Source organism: Pteropus medius, unplaced genomic scaffold (assembly GCF_902729225.1).
Source record: "Pteropus medius unplaced genomic scaffold, Ma_sr-lr_union100, whole genome shotgun sequence".
In the NCBI taxonomy this organism is placed as follows: Eukaryota; Metazoa; Chordata; class Mammalia; order Chiroptera; family Pteropodidae; genus Pteropus; species Pteropus medius.
In genome coordinates, this window is record NW_024349803.1 from 7672165 (window position 1) to 7687252 (window position 15088).

The 15088-nt window shown below is 53.2% G+C and overlaps 1 protein-coding gene across 2 annotated transcripts in view; it reads right to left on the reverse strand.

Moving 5' to 3' along the window:
• Nucleotides 1-4027: 4027 nt before the first annotated feature.
• Nucleotides 4028-15088, reverse strand: part of KY (kyphoscoliosis peptidase) — a 46751-nt gene continuing 35690 nt past the window's right edge. The window contains exons 9-11 of one of the 2 annotated variants that reach the window (XM_039837211.1): nucleotides 13772-13960; nucleotides 12264-12454; nucleotides 4028-8386 (exon numbers count right to left, since the gene is read on the reverse strand). In XM_039837211.1, coding sequence (XP_039693145.1) covers nucleotides 7491-8386; nucleotides 12264-12454; nucleotides 13772-13960 — 1276 coding nt within the window. In that variant the 3' untranslated portion in view covers nucleotides 4028-7490. The remainder of the gene's footprint in view (nucleotides 8387-12263; nucleotides 12455-13771; nucleotides 13961-15088) is intronic. The other variant, XM_039837213.1, reaches the window with a different exon arrangement.

Here is a 15088-nt window from a genome sequence, read left to right on the forward strand (position 1 = left end):
GACTGTCTCAGCTCTCAGGGCAATGGGACCCAGTGAAATGAGTCTGAGATTGGAGAGAGAAAGGGTCCTCAAAGCCAGCTCTCTGCTCAGCAGCTGTATGCCCTTGGGCAGTTTCTTCATATGCAGAATGTGGACTCTGATTCTCCCTGAGCAAGACGGCCACCAGACCTGGAAAGAGAATCGAAGAGCTGTAGATGGAGCTTCGCAGGTAATTTCAGTCATAGAAGAGGGTGGCTGGAAGAAAGCAAGCTCAGGGGCAGGCGGCTGACCTGGCCTGGGAGACAGGGTCTGGGAGACAATCAGAGGGGCAGACACAAGGTTGCCCTGTTCGGCCATCCCATCCAAAGGGAACACTGCAGCTTAGCAACTGACTTATTTGTCCTGAGGGTGGGATGATCACAAAGGAAGTGGGAGGCAGGGGGTGGGGGGGAGAGGGGACAGCCTCCAAAGGCCCCCGGCATCCTGGCTACACTTAATTTTTTATAATATAATAAAACATTAATTTTTAGATACCCTTGTTATTTACATACATACAAATACATATACAGGTCAGCAAAGTGTTCATTGGGAAATTTGAATCCTGCTCATTTTTTGTATTAAATAAATGTTCCCGCATTTTTCCTTATCACCGTTCTTTGTCCATATGGGAGCTGCCAGGGGCTCCTCACTCATAACATCTGTACTACATTAATCATGCAGCCCAATTGTTCTTGGTCATTCGTGGTGTGACCGCCCCTCTGCCTTCATGCCACAAGCCTCTCCACAGTCCTCCCTGCCACCCTGGAGCAGGGCGGCACTGTCTTGGTCCCTGCACAGCCAGGGTGGAATGATGGCTGATTTCTTGTGTCAGGGAGGCAGTCAGCCGTCCCCTTGATGGAAACAAACCAATCTCGGCACAAGCCGAAGGCGGCGGGTCTCCGAGAGGAAGGGCACTCCTGCCATCGATCAGCTGCCCTGATTGCTTCGTGGTGGCAAACATCACGAGCACTCCCAGCCAGGTGGCCATTTTTCTCTTCCTGTAAATACACATTTCCCACAGGGCCAAAGGAGCTCACTGCCTGGCATACGGTATTTCAGTTAGTCGGGATAAAGAAGGAAATGACTATTTGGAGGTCGTAACTCAACAATCTTTTTGGTCAACAGCCACATAAATAAATCCAGTGATCTATTAATTCATTTTTGAAATGACAAAATGTTCACTTTAAAAATTTACTGATCGCTCATTTTAAGGTATTGTTTGATCGTGGAGACGAAACAGCAAAAAAGGCTGGGTCAGGCTCCTTCTTCCTGGAGCGAAACGTCTGGACTCCAGGCGGGAGGTTGGGTGGCATCCTCCTGGAGCCCCGAGGTGGTCGGGAGGCCTCTGGTGCACCCTCAGAAAGATGGTTTGGTGGCTGACGGGTTGTCAGTGGACTAGGTTGGTGGAAAGCCAGTGCTTACCCACTGGTCTGAATACTCCCCTTTGTTATTTTGGTGTTAGCCTGATTTAGCTGCCTTTATGTCAGGATTGGCAAATGCATTGTATACCTCACCCTTCAATACGGTGTCCATAGATCACTAGCTAATGACGATACTCTTTCCTGTGGAGCTGGATATAATCTCAGAATCCTTCTTAATCAATGCTTCAGGCGACAATGACCAAACGTCTGGAGAGCTGGTTTGCCATAAGACATGAAACCATTCCACACGGCCTATCCAGGTTTCCTTCTCATCCTCACACCCTCAGGAGACAACCTTGAGGCTCTTTGTCTCCTACCCCGCATCCTGCAGGCATCCTGCAGGTGCTTCGCTTTAGAGGATTGGCCTCCAGGACAACCCTGCTCAAAGAAACCCTGAGCTTTGCCTGTTCACTTGAGCATCGTTTTCTAAAATATCAACTTTCCTGAAGACAGTCCCGCATACTCAGGCTTTGTTAGTAGAAAATATTTATGCTTTCTGATCTTAAATAACCAAAGAGCTGTCATTTCACAGTTCTTTCCTAAGATAACAGGTTCTCCTGGGGGTTGGGAGCTTTCCTGCAGAAAGGTTTACTTGTCAGGCTCTGTTTGGGTAGGTGTGGGTGGGACCAGCCGCTGTCTTTAGCTCTGTGTGCTCCTCCACAGAAACACCGAGCTTAGGTTGTAGGGTCTCTTTCAAACAGGGTCCTGGGGGGAAAATCTGGGGTAGGAAACACAATTAGATAAAAGAAAGGCAATTTCATAAAACTCCATTGCCAAAGAGTCCCTAGCCATCCTCTGCCGCTGACCTTCGTTGGCGGGGTGGCCAGTCCCCTGTGGGTAATCTGACTAACGAGATGTAGCTATCAGGGCTCTGCCACCGCCCACCGCATGGTCTCAGGTCCCCCTCTGGCTGCGGCCCTATGAGCCCTTGTACACACTGTCACCTAGGAGTGAAGACCTCAGCACCTAGCCTCTTCAGAGTCCAGAAAAAAGAGGGGATTTGGAGATTTTTCCTGCCTCCCTATTAAAGCCAGTTTGTGTTTGAAGACCTACCTTTTCCACAGAGCACCTGACAAAAATTATGCCTTCTTCAGAGATGGGGAACTTCTTCTGAAAGGCTTTCGTGGAAACCTTGTCTTAACACAACCCAACAGTCTTGGTGTTCATATACGAGGAAACATGGAGAGTTGTGGGGCAGGTGGGGCTTCATGTCATCACAGGAAGGAATCACAATGCTGTAGCTGAGAGACGAGGAGGGCCTGAACCATGGCAAAGGCCATGCGGTAGAGTGGACGTGTAGTTGGGGGAGTAGGTCGGACACGAGACACACGCAGAACAGACCACATTTCATCACTGAGGGGTACAAAGGAGTCACTAGTGGCTGCCATGATCTAACTCGGGTACCTGGGGGACGGGGATGCATTTACTGCATTGGAGGCCCAGGAGGGATTGGAGGTAATCTGGGGGAGAAGAGTGTCTTTGGTTCAGTATCTTTTGGTTCAGAGATGCCTGTAGGTCATCCAAGAGAGGACATTCCACTTGCTGCCTGACTTTTAGTTTTCTTTAGTTCTGCTTACAAAATCAGAGAGAATCAACATTCTGTCAAGGATTGTTACTTCCCCTTTGGGCCCTCGGCTGGGTTCTCTCCAGCCCCTTGCCCTCAGGCAAGAGAGAAGCAAGCAGCACAGTCTGTTGGGGGCTGCAGGGCAGGCTCTTAACACAGCAGGGCCCTTCAGATGTTCAGTAACTGACAATCCCAGGTCTACCGCCTGCCAGCTTCTGTTCACAGAGACACAGCATCACAGACTCTCCGGACTGGAAGGGACGTTAGAGGTCATCCGTTTCAGCCTCGGGGTTGGCATTTTCAGACTGTTCTAATAATTCAAGAGTTCCTGCTTCTATTATGTGGGAGACTGTTTCTTCTGACTTCCCTCAACATGCTGTTAAAGACATGGTCCACCTGTGGGCTTCCTTCCTAAGGGTAAGTGAGCTGGGGCTCATGTTCATGGATCCAGCAGTGAAGGACACAACAGGGCTTGGTTTGGGAACACAAGTCTTTTCCTCCTTCACACTATAGCTACGAGAATGGTCTCCATGGTTACAGCAGCTTCCCAGAGGTATCTAGATTTTCATGTTCCATATTTCCCTAAATATCTAATTTATGAATAATCTGTTTAGGTAACCTGCTGGAAAGTTTCTGCATGTATATGAATATTTCTATGTGTTCAAAACAGCAAAAAAGTACAATGATAGGCATTTGGGGTACATTTTTTTTCACACTCAAAACAGAAATTAGGATTGACTTTAAAAATTTCAAGTTAAACAAGATTCAATGAAAGAAACACTGCCTTCATGTTCTTCAAAGGCATGTGAGCGAGAGAGGGGCTGGAGCTAACCTAATTATGTTTTCTTTAATGTGAAATAGTGATTTGCCTGACATCTCATTTGCATCTCACCATCACATTCAAATGGCTGGGACATTGATTTTTTTCCTCCCCCGCGGGGCTTCCTTTGAACATGAAAGTGTTTTTCCCTGTGTTTTCCCCCTCTTGTGAGAGCAGTGATAAGAATGGATCGATAATTACATTGTTGGATAAAAATGAATATAAATTTTATTGAAAAACAACACCAGCAACAATGTGGGTAAAGCATACTCAACAGCCACCGGCCCACACAACTCAATGCACGCGTTATGAAAAGTAATCACTTCTTAAATTGCCCAACTACCTATTCCAAATGAAAACAAATGATAGACCTCAGGTAAACTGACGTGGGGCACAGGTATAGAGACTGGGCGGTCAAGTGTATTTCAAGATTAACTGGTTTGGAGAGGCCCTAATCCTTCCAGTTAGAGTGGCATCTAAATTCCCCAGACCACTGGGAAAACTCTTCTACTTTTCAGGTCCTTTAAGAAGAGGATTTCGCAAACTTTCTTGGCGACTTGCCCCTCTCGCTTAACAACCGGAAACAGTTCTGTATGTCTAGCTTCAATCTTTCATGCTTCAGTTAATCTATTTCCCTTTAATCTCAGCAGGCTGTATGTGTGGCGTTTGTGCTGCTGGGACAAAATAACATATGGGGAACTGATGGTGATCACAATCAGGCTGAAAACGGAGTCCAGATGCGCTGGTGGCAATTCCGAAACAAGCTGAAAAGAAGTTAATTGTGGCTGTGGTTGTACCGCATTTGCCCCCTGCACTGTCCCATCCTCTCAGACCCTCAGCACCCTTCTGCCTGTGGCCTGGGGGCTGCCATCCTGAGACTTGCCAGCAAAAGCTCTCTGAGTTTGAACAGCTTCAGACCTTCGCTGGCATAGCAATGAATGTGGCGAAAACTGTCCCATCCAGCCCTATGTCCAGTGTTTTTGTTTCAAGATGGGATTTCCGGGCAAAGCACTCCCCAATCCTATTCCATTCATGTCTTCTCGCCGGCCAGTCCCCTAGGCTCGCTTCACAACTGTGTGTGGCAAAACGCGCTCCTGGTATACACGAGGAAGCGCTGAGAAGCCACGAGAGAGCACCAAGTGAACTAACATAAACATCGCAGCAGCATTTTTCAAATTCTGCGTAAAAAACCCTGGTGACAGGTTCAGCCTCGCGGAGGTGTGCAGCGCTGGCAGCTCCGCATTATGGGCACCAGGGGGCGCGAGTGCCATTCCATCGGCTGCTGGGACTCGCCGACCAGGGAACAAAGATGGGGGTTTGAATAAAAGACTTCTAAATGCAACCCCGAATCCTACCCTGAGCAGCATGCATGTTAAAATTCATGAAGATGGGATTTCATTTCATGTATTTTTACTTCAGTGGAAAGAAATGCAGGTGGTTTTCTGGCTGTGTCTACAGCTGTCTGTACAGAAGGAGTACCTGATTAAATGAGGGAGGGGCAGGCGGTATGCTCTGCAGGCACTTTGAGTGGCTGGCTGGGCCTCTGTCTCTGGTTCTGGCGACAGCTCCTGTTTTGCTGGGTGGCATCCTCTGCATGTTCAAGAATATATTGATTAATCATATTGTTTTTTAAAAGATGCACGTCTTCAGCAGGCAGCTCTGGGTCCAATGAATGGCATGAGTCATAGGAGGCACTTATTATTTTGATGAAACAGCACATTTCTTTCAGCCCATAAAAATCAAAGGAGTGAGAAAAGGCTGTTTTCAGGATGTAAAAGTTCTGTCCTTTCCCAGTCGTAGTGCACAAAGGTTCCTTCCCTGGGGTCTTTGTGCATTTTCCAGGCCTGCGTGACATGGTGCTAAATGCCTGGGGGGAAGAGCCTCCGCCAGAAGGTGCTGGACACAGGCCAGGGCAGCTCGGCCCCTCCCTGGGGGTCCTCCCAGCGTGTTCCAGAGCCCCCAGCCTGGTGGAGGATGGCACTGCTATAACTTTGCTCTGGGCCAGTGCCATACAAAGTGGCAGTTGGGGACCTTTTAGGGAGGGAGCCTAGGGGGGCGATGGACTGAAAGGGTTGGAAGCCTGGAACTCCAGACACACCTGTGTGAGGGAGGCTGAGTCCCACAGCCTGAGCTCTGGGATGTTCCCTCTGTAGCTCCAGCATGTAGCACTGTGCCTGGTGCTTATTAAGTGCCCCACAAACATGGGTTGAATACACAAATGAGAGAATGAAGGCAGAGGAAGCTGTGGGGATCCCTAGCTGGTCCTAGCTGTAGCTGAGCCTGGGGGCAGCTGGAGCAGCAACGAGGGGAGAGTGCTGGGAAGTCTGGCTTTCTGGGGCCAAGGCACTGAGATAGGAACGGGCTGTAGAGCTGAAGAAGCCAGGAGGTCAGCAGGGGCCACCGTGAGCGTCTCCGTGTGCCAGGATGGTGTTGCGATGTCCATGCAGGGCCTCTCCATTCTTTCCTCTTCACTGCCCTCGCTGGAGCCAGCCTTTCTGCTGTTGCCATGGCAACACCTGCCAGAGGTGCTGCTGAGGGCCAGCTGGGTAGTCAAGACTTCTTGGGCCTGAGCAAAAAAGGGGCTCTGAACTGTCCCCACAGAAGATGGGACCTCAGGGGTCTCTCTTCTCAGGGAAAGGGAGGAAAGGAGATGGGATAGGGACAAGCACAAAAACTGCTGCCAGGGCATGTCGAGGTTCCCCCCGGCTTTGCTGGCAGGGACTCTTGGGGGATGGCAGAGCCCAATTATCATGGGAGTCACCCTGGCATTGCAGCGTTTGCCCTGCTCCCTCACCTGGCTTCCCTGCCGGGTCTATCTTGAGGGTTATCGACAAGACTCCCCAGTGGCTGGCCGGCCTCTTGAGGCTCCCTGTGAAGGGTGCAGGCTCAGAGAGGGCCCGAACCAACTGTCTTGCAGGCTCCACTGAGAGCACAGTCGGACGCCCTAGGTTGCAGGGCCGCCATGGTGGTCCCCGCCCAGGACCCCCGAGAGTGGGCACTGGCTGCTCTCCACTCTGGAGTCTCCTCGTAACTCTTCTGTTGCCACATTCCCAGCATACACAGGGATTGTGGGGAACACCAGCCTCCAGCCAGTTGGGGGCACTAGCTTCCTCTCCACATTTTTTTCCCCAGGGCTTTTGAAGAGCAAGAAGCACCTAATGAAGAAGCAGCAGGAATGCAGAAGATGGTCAGCTCTGGGGAAAAAAACGACAGCCCAACCTTCCCTGGGGTCCGGGAGTGGGTGAGAAACACTGTAGCTACTTAAAAGGGGGTTCTGTGATTCAAGGTGACTCAGCCTTGCAAGTCATGTCCCTCTGGGGCCCGGAGGAGAATTTTCTCACCATCCCCTGAAAAGCTCTCAGCCTGGGCAACAGCCCTGCTTTCCCACATCGACCTTTTAACAACAGCGGCATTAACACGAGAAAGGGCATCTGGGCAGTGGCATACAGTTTACAATACTTTGGATTTACATAGCACCTTTTTCTTCTAAAGGGCCTTTGCCTCTGTCCCCTTGTGAAGCCATCAGAACACAAACATCACAGCTCCTGCGGCACGGCAGGGAGACTGAGGCAGAGGCCTAGAAGTGATTCCATGCAGACTCGGTGGTGTCCAGGGCTCTCTGCACTTCCCTTGGGCCCTCCCTGGAGGGGTGACCGGGCACCGGCCCTCACTGGCCGTTCACTTTATATTTCAGGATGTAGGAGTAGAAGCTGTGGTTGGCGTTCTCCAGCACCATGACGTAGACTTCTTGGCAGCCAGCCGTGTTGCAGCTGCCCTCCCAGTAGCCCTCGCCATTCAGGGTCAGGGGCCACGTGTCCTGCCCCTTCACCAGGGCTTTGGCGACGCCGTGCAGCTTCAATTTGAACGGGACGTTCCGGTTGGCGGGAAGCACGCCCGACAGAGGCTCCAGCAGCTCGTTGTCCTGCCCCCAGTTACCAAAGCTCTCGGGGAACATGGGCCAGTTCACCTTGGTGTTGGTGCAGCACAGGAGATAATTGAAGACAAAGACATAGTTGCCCGGTTCCTGCCTCTTCTTGACAAAGATCTTGAGGGCAAACTTGCCGGCACTGGGCAGCTGGACTTTCAGCTCTGTCCGCTTCTCTCGGTGCAGCTGGAAGATGTAGCGCCGCTGCGTCTCCTCGGTGATGGGGCCATCGTCCCCATGCAGGGAAGCCAGGACACTGATGCCCTCCTCCACGCCGAAGCTGACGGAGCAGCGCCCATCACTGGTGTGGATGATGGGGTCAGGGTGGGAGGGCTTCAGGATGCCCATCTGCTCCGAGAACCAGCTGGGGCCCACGGGCTGGTGCAGCTCGGCTGGCAGCTGGACCCCCAAGTCCACGTAGTTACACTTGAGCGTGTACTCCAGCACTGCGCTGTAGACGTCGGAGTTGCCCTTGGCAAAGATCTGCAGCTTGTGGGTGCCCGTGGTTGGAGGGTAGACCTCCAGCTTCATCCCGTTCTTCCGGAGGCTCAGCAGCCCGTGCTCCTGCTTGCCATTGAGCATAAACATGAACAGGGTTGGGGCACCGCTCTCCATGGTGACCGTGGCCTTCCCGTTCACTGTGGAGAGAAAGCCAAGGTCAGGTGAGATGGGTCCAGCAAGTGCTGATGTGCTGGTACATGTGTAACGACTGGCTCTCTGGGGGAAAAACCCTGATCTGCAGCATTTGCCCATTTCCGTGATGTAAATACTTTCGCCGTGATTGATTTTAAGCAGCCAGCGTGATGTCACTGAACACAACATAAGCCAGCTGCAGCACACCACTGGACGGGTCTGCTTACCCACTTTAGGTGGTTGTCTTTGATGGAGTCGAAAGCTGGGGTCTTAAGTAAAGATCTGTCCCCAGCTGTATGTGCTCACCTCACTCATTTGATTCACATTAGACGAAGTAGCATGGAGGCTCAGCCTGATTCTCAAGCAGGCAAGGCGGCCAAGGGGGCAAGGAGGGCCAGGGGGCCTGGTTGGAGAGCCAAACTTTGACCTCCTCCTCCAAGTCTTGAGTCTTCCTTTCAAACTGCTCCCTCTAGCATCTGTTTGTACAGTGTCAACAACTGTCATGTCAACACATCACCTTAAGAATGGTTAGGAACGGCTTCACTCCTGGGGACTGTGCTCAAGGCACGAAGCGATTTCCTTGCTCCCTTTTCCCCCACCCCATGCTTCCTGCATGGGCACCGCTTAGCCATATTTCTGGAATGAAGAGTCAGCGAGTGTATGGGAGGCTCTTTGGCATCCACCCTCCCTCTGCCTCTCCTCTTGCTCTACAGTTTCGCCTTCCTCCTTCCTAGTGATTTTTGGGGGGGACAGGTGGTCAGTTCTCTGGTCTTTGCAGCTGGTAAGCACTCTCCTACCTGGTCCTTGTACCAGCAACCTCCCTGCCCTGTTCTTGGATGAGCACACAGGAGGGAGACAAGTGTCCCATCCTTGCTCACTGTAAGCTTTCCTCGGTCTGGGGTGCAATGCTCCTGCTAGGAGACAGAAAGCGATGCCAGGGCTCTAGGACAAGCATCCTTGAGACTTCCTATCTAATCTGCCCCACACACCTGCCCCCCTGCCCCAGGCTGCTCAGCTACTGCATTCAGTGCCAACTCCCACCTTGGGAATGAGAATCCCCACACAGGCGGCAGGCCAAGGATGGGAGGTCGATCAGCCCCTCCCCTCTGCTTTTTCACTGGCTCCTTTATCTGGAAAACTTTTCCTGCCTTCTTAGGCACTGCCAACTCCTCATGACCTTATACTCCCAAACCCCACCCCACTACACTTCCCTTCCACTCACTGGATCTCTGAAATCTGGCCACTGTTTCCACTCTCCAGAGACTTCAGTGACTTTCTTGGAGAATCTTGGCTGCCCACCATGCCCTTTGGGAGGTCCTCTCCCGCCCTCGTGTCCTCCACCCTCTCCAGCCTGGCCCTCTTCCCACTCCTCTGACTGTTGGTTGATTTCTGCTGTCATTCCTTCCCTTTCCATTCCAGTAATTGCGGGGTTCTTTGTGCTTTTGTGCTATTTTCTTTGTCTACACTTTTTCTCCACTGCCTTCAGCCACCTGTGGGATATCTGTCCCATGGAAACTTCCAAAGGCAAGTGACCAAGAACAATAGACTTGTTACCCTCTCTTGGTTGAAACCTTCCTCTCCCCTCACCCTCTCTTCTAAGCCAGCTCAGGGAGCAGAGCTGTCTCAGTCCTCAACTGCTCACGGCCCCTGTCCTGTTCCATCTGACACTGAGTTGCTTGTGAGGTGCCTGTGCGAGTCACTTTTGGTGTGTAGAGCGCTGCCCAGCACCTGCACACAGCAGACCGAAGGCTCCTGTGAAAATATCCACCTGGGCTCACTTCTGTGGGTCGCCATCAAACTGGAGACCAGTGGACAGGCCAGTGTCCTCCTGTCCGACCAGCTCCAGAGCCCTCCTTCCCGGAGCCACGGGGCATTCTCTCACACCCTCCCGACCACAAAGAAGCCTTTCCAGATTCCTCAAATGAGGCCGAGCACCCCGCAAGCCTCTCTCGAGCCCCGAGTCTCCTTCAGGGAACTCAGCACCACTGTGATGAATTAATGTCCATCCTCTCTTCTGGGTGTGGGGAAGGTGCCTACCTACCTCCTTTCCTGTCTTATCCCAGTGCCCGGCCCCGAGGGTTCTTGGCAAAGCTGAGTGGGATGGCGAGAAGACTTGGAATAAAAGGTTAGCAACCCCTGGGGGCTGTAGGAGCCTGTAACCTCCTCTGCACACTTCCTCCTCCTCTTCCCCTCACCCCTCCTTAGCTCTCTCCTGCTCCTGGTGGCTTTCAACCACCACCACTCTATGTCCTCTCTCTTGCCTGCCTTTGTGCATCTCAATTTTCCTCTCTGCTTCCTTCCACCCCCACTCTTAACATAACTAGCTCCAACCAAGAAATAGTCTTTAAATATGCATCATGAGTATGGAATCAAATTTTACATTACTATATATTAAGAAACTCAGTGTTTACACTTCTATGCCTCTTGAAAAGGCACACTCAGTGCAGTGGCATTAGCTGGATGTCGGTGTGGCCTGGTGCACTCTTCCCTGTGGCTCCGTGGCCCACCACAGACAGAACAGGCTGCATCTGTTAAAACCTGAGGCAGCCATGGCCATCCTGGCTCAGAAGCGCAGGAAATGCATCCTCCCAAGAGAGCCACCTCAGGCTGTTGTTTTCGCTGCAGGAGCTGTAAAAAGAATGCCAGAGCTCAGCCCGGTTAAGGGAATCATTGTGAGGTGGAAGGGACAGCGGCTGGAACTAATGTGGAGGCACCTGTGCTCCTTGATGCTCCAGTCACCCCAGCAGTGTGGAGAAGGGCTCCCACCACTCTGGGCCCACCCACAGGCCTCTCGGTGTTAGAGCTCAGGCCTTTCCCCCTGGGAGCACACAGGCTCTCCTGGTAGCAGAGATGGAGCAGCCAGGCATGCGATCCTTTGTTAAGTGGGGGTGGGGGATACACTGACCCGGCTGTGCTAAGCCTAGCAGTGTGTCTAGACTATGTGCCCCGCCTCAGACCAGGGCCTCAGAGATGCATAAGACCAGGTTTCTGGAGACAGTCCTGTGAGGCTCATGACCACAGTTCTGGACCCCTGGGGCTGGTCTCCCCCATACCCAATGGTACACAAACACACTCAGGTGGCTGCCTGTGTGGCCTCTGTGGGAGGTGGGGAGCAAATGTCCGTCCAGCCCAGCCATGAGGACAGCTCGGCTTGGGGAAGCTACCTGGAAAAGGCTGGATCCTGCCACCAGGAGGAAGGGAGAAGGAGCAGAGGCCGGCAGAACCAACAGGCACCCAGGTCACTGAGGAGGTCCAGCGGTACTTGAGCTCAGAGGTTCCTATGACATGTTTGTTCCCATCTACTGCAATGCCTGCTCTACGCCAGCTCTCAAGACCCAGCTCAGTGGCCACCTCCCCCGCCTTCTGTGTTAAGACACCCCCTGCTGCTGCACCCTGAATATCTGGTTAGACCACTGACATAAAATATTGGCTCTGCTGGGCCAACACATGCTCTCTGCCAGGCGTTTGGGAAGAGAACACAGCACCTGAGCTGGGAGGCGGGTGCAGCCAGGGCAGCCCTTTCCTGCTGGGTCAGCGGACAGAGGCTCAGCCCACCTGGGGTCCCTGGCGCTGACTCCCCAACAGGCTGGGCTGTGAGTATAGCTCCTGGGGGAAGGGAAACCTGCAGACTTCCTCCTTCTTGATTCACGCTGGCGCGAGCGGGCTTCTATCCCTGTGAGTGTGACTTGCGGCCGCATGATGCCCTGATGGCTCGACAGCCGTGGCTGCCTCAGTCGCCTGCCTCACGTTCCCACATACTGAACTGGCACTGAGCTCACGGGCCCTGGCTGGGGCTCTGGCAGGGCAGTCTCATGTGGGCCCAGGTGCCCAGATGCACAGAACAGGCCGCCCTGTCCCTGCAGGCCGCAGGCCCAGGGTTACCTGTTCGGACCACAGGAGTCTCTGGGTAGGCACTCAGCATCCCCTTGTTGTAGAATTCACTCTTGTGATACATGTTGTTCTCAAACTGCCTCAGGGACTGAGGAGGTTTCAGCAGTTGCCAGTTCTTGTTGTCTGGGAAATGGTCCTCGATGAACAGCGCGGGGTGGGTGAGGAAGTAGAATTCATTGTAGCTGGAGAGAAGGAAAAGCTGGTCAGTAGCCATGCAGGGTGAGCAGGCCCCAGCCCTGTGAAGTGGGCAGCAGGGCCTCACAGGGGCACCTTTGGGGCTTTCTTCTGGCTAATGCACACACAGGGGGGATCCCACTGATGCCCTGAATGAAAGGCACCATCTCCAATCCTAACACGGACCCTGAAACCCTCGGTGTCTCCTTCCAGAAATAGGAGCCACAGCAGGATCTGAGGTGCTTTCCAAGAGAAAGCTTTCCCGCTTTCAAAGCCAAACGAAGATTTGAAGAAAGCAAAAGGCGTGACCTGCAGACCAGGTGCCAGCCAGTAAGGCGGAGGGAAGGCGGGGAGGGAAAATGCTCTAGTGGGCCAGCTTCATCACCCCAGCTCATCACCATGCCTGAGCAGCTGTGTGGGTGGAGGCCCTTCCGTGCTCTGTGGGGCCGACCAGATGTAGCTCTCTGGAGGTCAGTGATGGGGATCAAAGGGAGATGGTGAGATTTGTCTGAGCAGGGAGGCTCTCCTTGGCTCAAGGTGAGTAGGGCCAGAGCTGACAGAGGTCGAGGAGGTATGTGAGTGCACAGGCCCTGCATGTGGAGGTGTATGCACGCTCTTGTAATCTGTCCTGTGTGCATGACTGTCAAGATTTAAATTGCAAAAATCGGAGACAAGGCCCTTTTTCTTGATATCTGATGGACATCATGATCCATGACCAATGTCATAGACTTAGCCGAAGGTGAGGGTTGGCCAGAGCCTTGGAGGACATTCATGCTCCAGCCCCCTGCATTTCAGGTACCCTGCCCCACTGTGGCTGACAGATAGCACCCCTTCCCAAAAAACATTATCCCCGAGATGTGATATGGCTGCACGCAGGCCAGAGGTGAGGAGAGGAACCCGGGCGTCTGGAGGAAGCACTAAGAGAGAATTCTGGCATCTGTGCATCGTGATACAGTCAATGGGTCAAAGGCTTACAGGGAACCTACACACAATTAAATAAGGTTCACAGCTCTGCCTTTGCTCATATGTGGCCCGTGGGCAAACACGGTAAGTTTTTAGCGCTTGGGTGGAGGGAACGATAGGGAGCCAGAGGAGGGACTTGGTCAGCGGAGAGTGAGGTGACACAAAGGCCTGGGCCTTTATAAGTGGCCTGGGGCTAGCTTACTTTGGAGCCTGAGGAAGGGTGGGAGTGGCCAGCAACAGGCCGAGACCACCCTGGCTCTCCTTCCCTCCCACCTGGCCTCTTCCACCTGCTGCCACCTTCAGCCTCAGCCTCCTTTACTTGCAGCGACCAGACGCTCAACAGAACTGAGACTTGTACTCACAGGAAGGTGAATTTGGAAGTGGTGGTGTCTACCAGGCCACTGCCCCAGGTACTGTCCACCAGGTGCCATCTCCCCTCCAGGTACACGGCATTCCAGGCATGGTCAAACTCCCCGGAGAAGCTCTGCCCCGTCTGGTAGCCAAAGCCCTTGGAGTAGCCGGGCACGGACATGCACTGCACTCCAGCGATCCTGGGGGTGGGATGGGGGGGTCTGAGAGGTGGCTCCTGCTGGCCCCTCCCCCCACCCACAAGTTTGTCAGTCTGTGGCCCCCGGCCTCAGGTGCGTCTGCTGTCCACAGGTCCCTCTATGTCTCTCCATTTCCTTGCCTCTCTCATAGTCACATGTATACAGTCTGAGGGCTTTTATTTCCAGGGCCATGGGCCAGGGGGACAAAGGACTGGCTGGTCCTGCTGATGAAGACTGGCTGCAGTCCTGAGACTCCCTTGAGACCGTACAAATCACTTCTGAATCCTCTCTTCTCAGAGCCCGCCCAAGTGCTCACCGGCAGCTCTTCGTGAGGCCAGGGGGTGTCTACAAGGATCACCTCAAGAACACGGAAACCAGGGACACGGCAATGTTCTTGAAGAACCAGAGCGGCTCCAAACATATGTATGACTGAGGAGTTGGGTCTAGGTGACATGGTGGGGTGTCAGGGAGGGGTGCTGGATGTGAGGGTGCAGGAGAGAGCTGAGCCCTACTGCCCCTGCTACGTCCTGCCCCAGGACATCCACGTGGGGACCCCTGGTGCAGGCCAGCCGATGTCTCCAGCCCTGACCCGGGAGGGCGGGTCCACTGCCAGCATCATTTAGGTCTGACTGCCAGGGCCACAAAGGTGCATTAAGGTCATTTGCTGACTGACTGCCCTGGGCATAGCTTTGGAGGCCCTCATAGCTGTCCCTACGGATGTGAAAATGCTGACCAGTCTTTTCTGAACTTTTGGGTCCCCTTGACAGTGTATAACCCTGCTGCTCACAACCCAGCTGGCAACACTTTTGGGGCTGGATGGTGGGGGCTGGGCGCTAGGCACCTGTGGGAACCACAGGCACCACTGGGAAGCTATACTCTGGGCATTTGTACGTGAAACCTGAGGCTGGCCCTGGGCAGTGGGCACCACCCCAGGGCCATGCAAGAGCCCTGAGAGCTCTGCCAAGCTCCGCTGGCCTTCCTCTCAGTGTCCCTGCCTCCAAAATGACAGCCGAGGGGGCAGACTGCTAGTCTCACTGATGAGACACCCTGTACTGGCCCTTTTGAGGCCTTCGTTAGAATTAGAAAAAGTTACTCCTTCTTCAAGACACTTGATTTCACTTGTGGAAGACT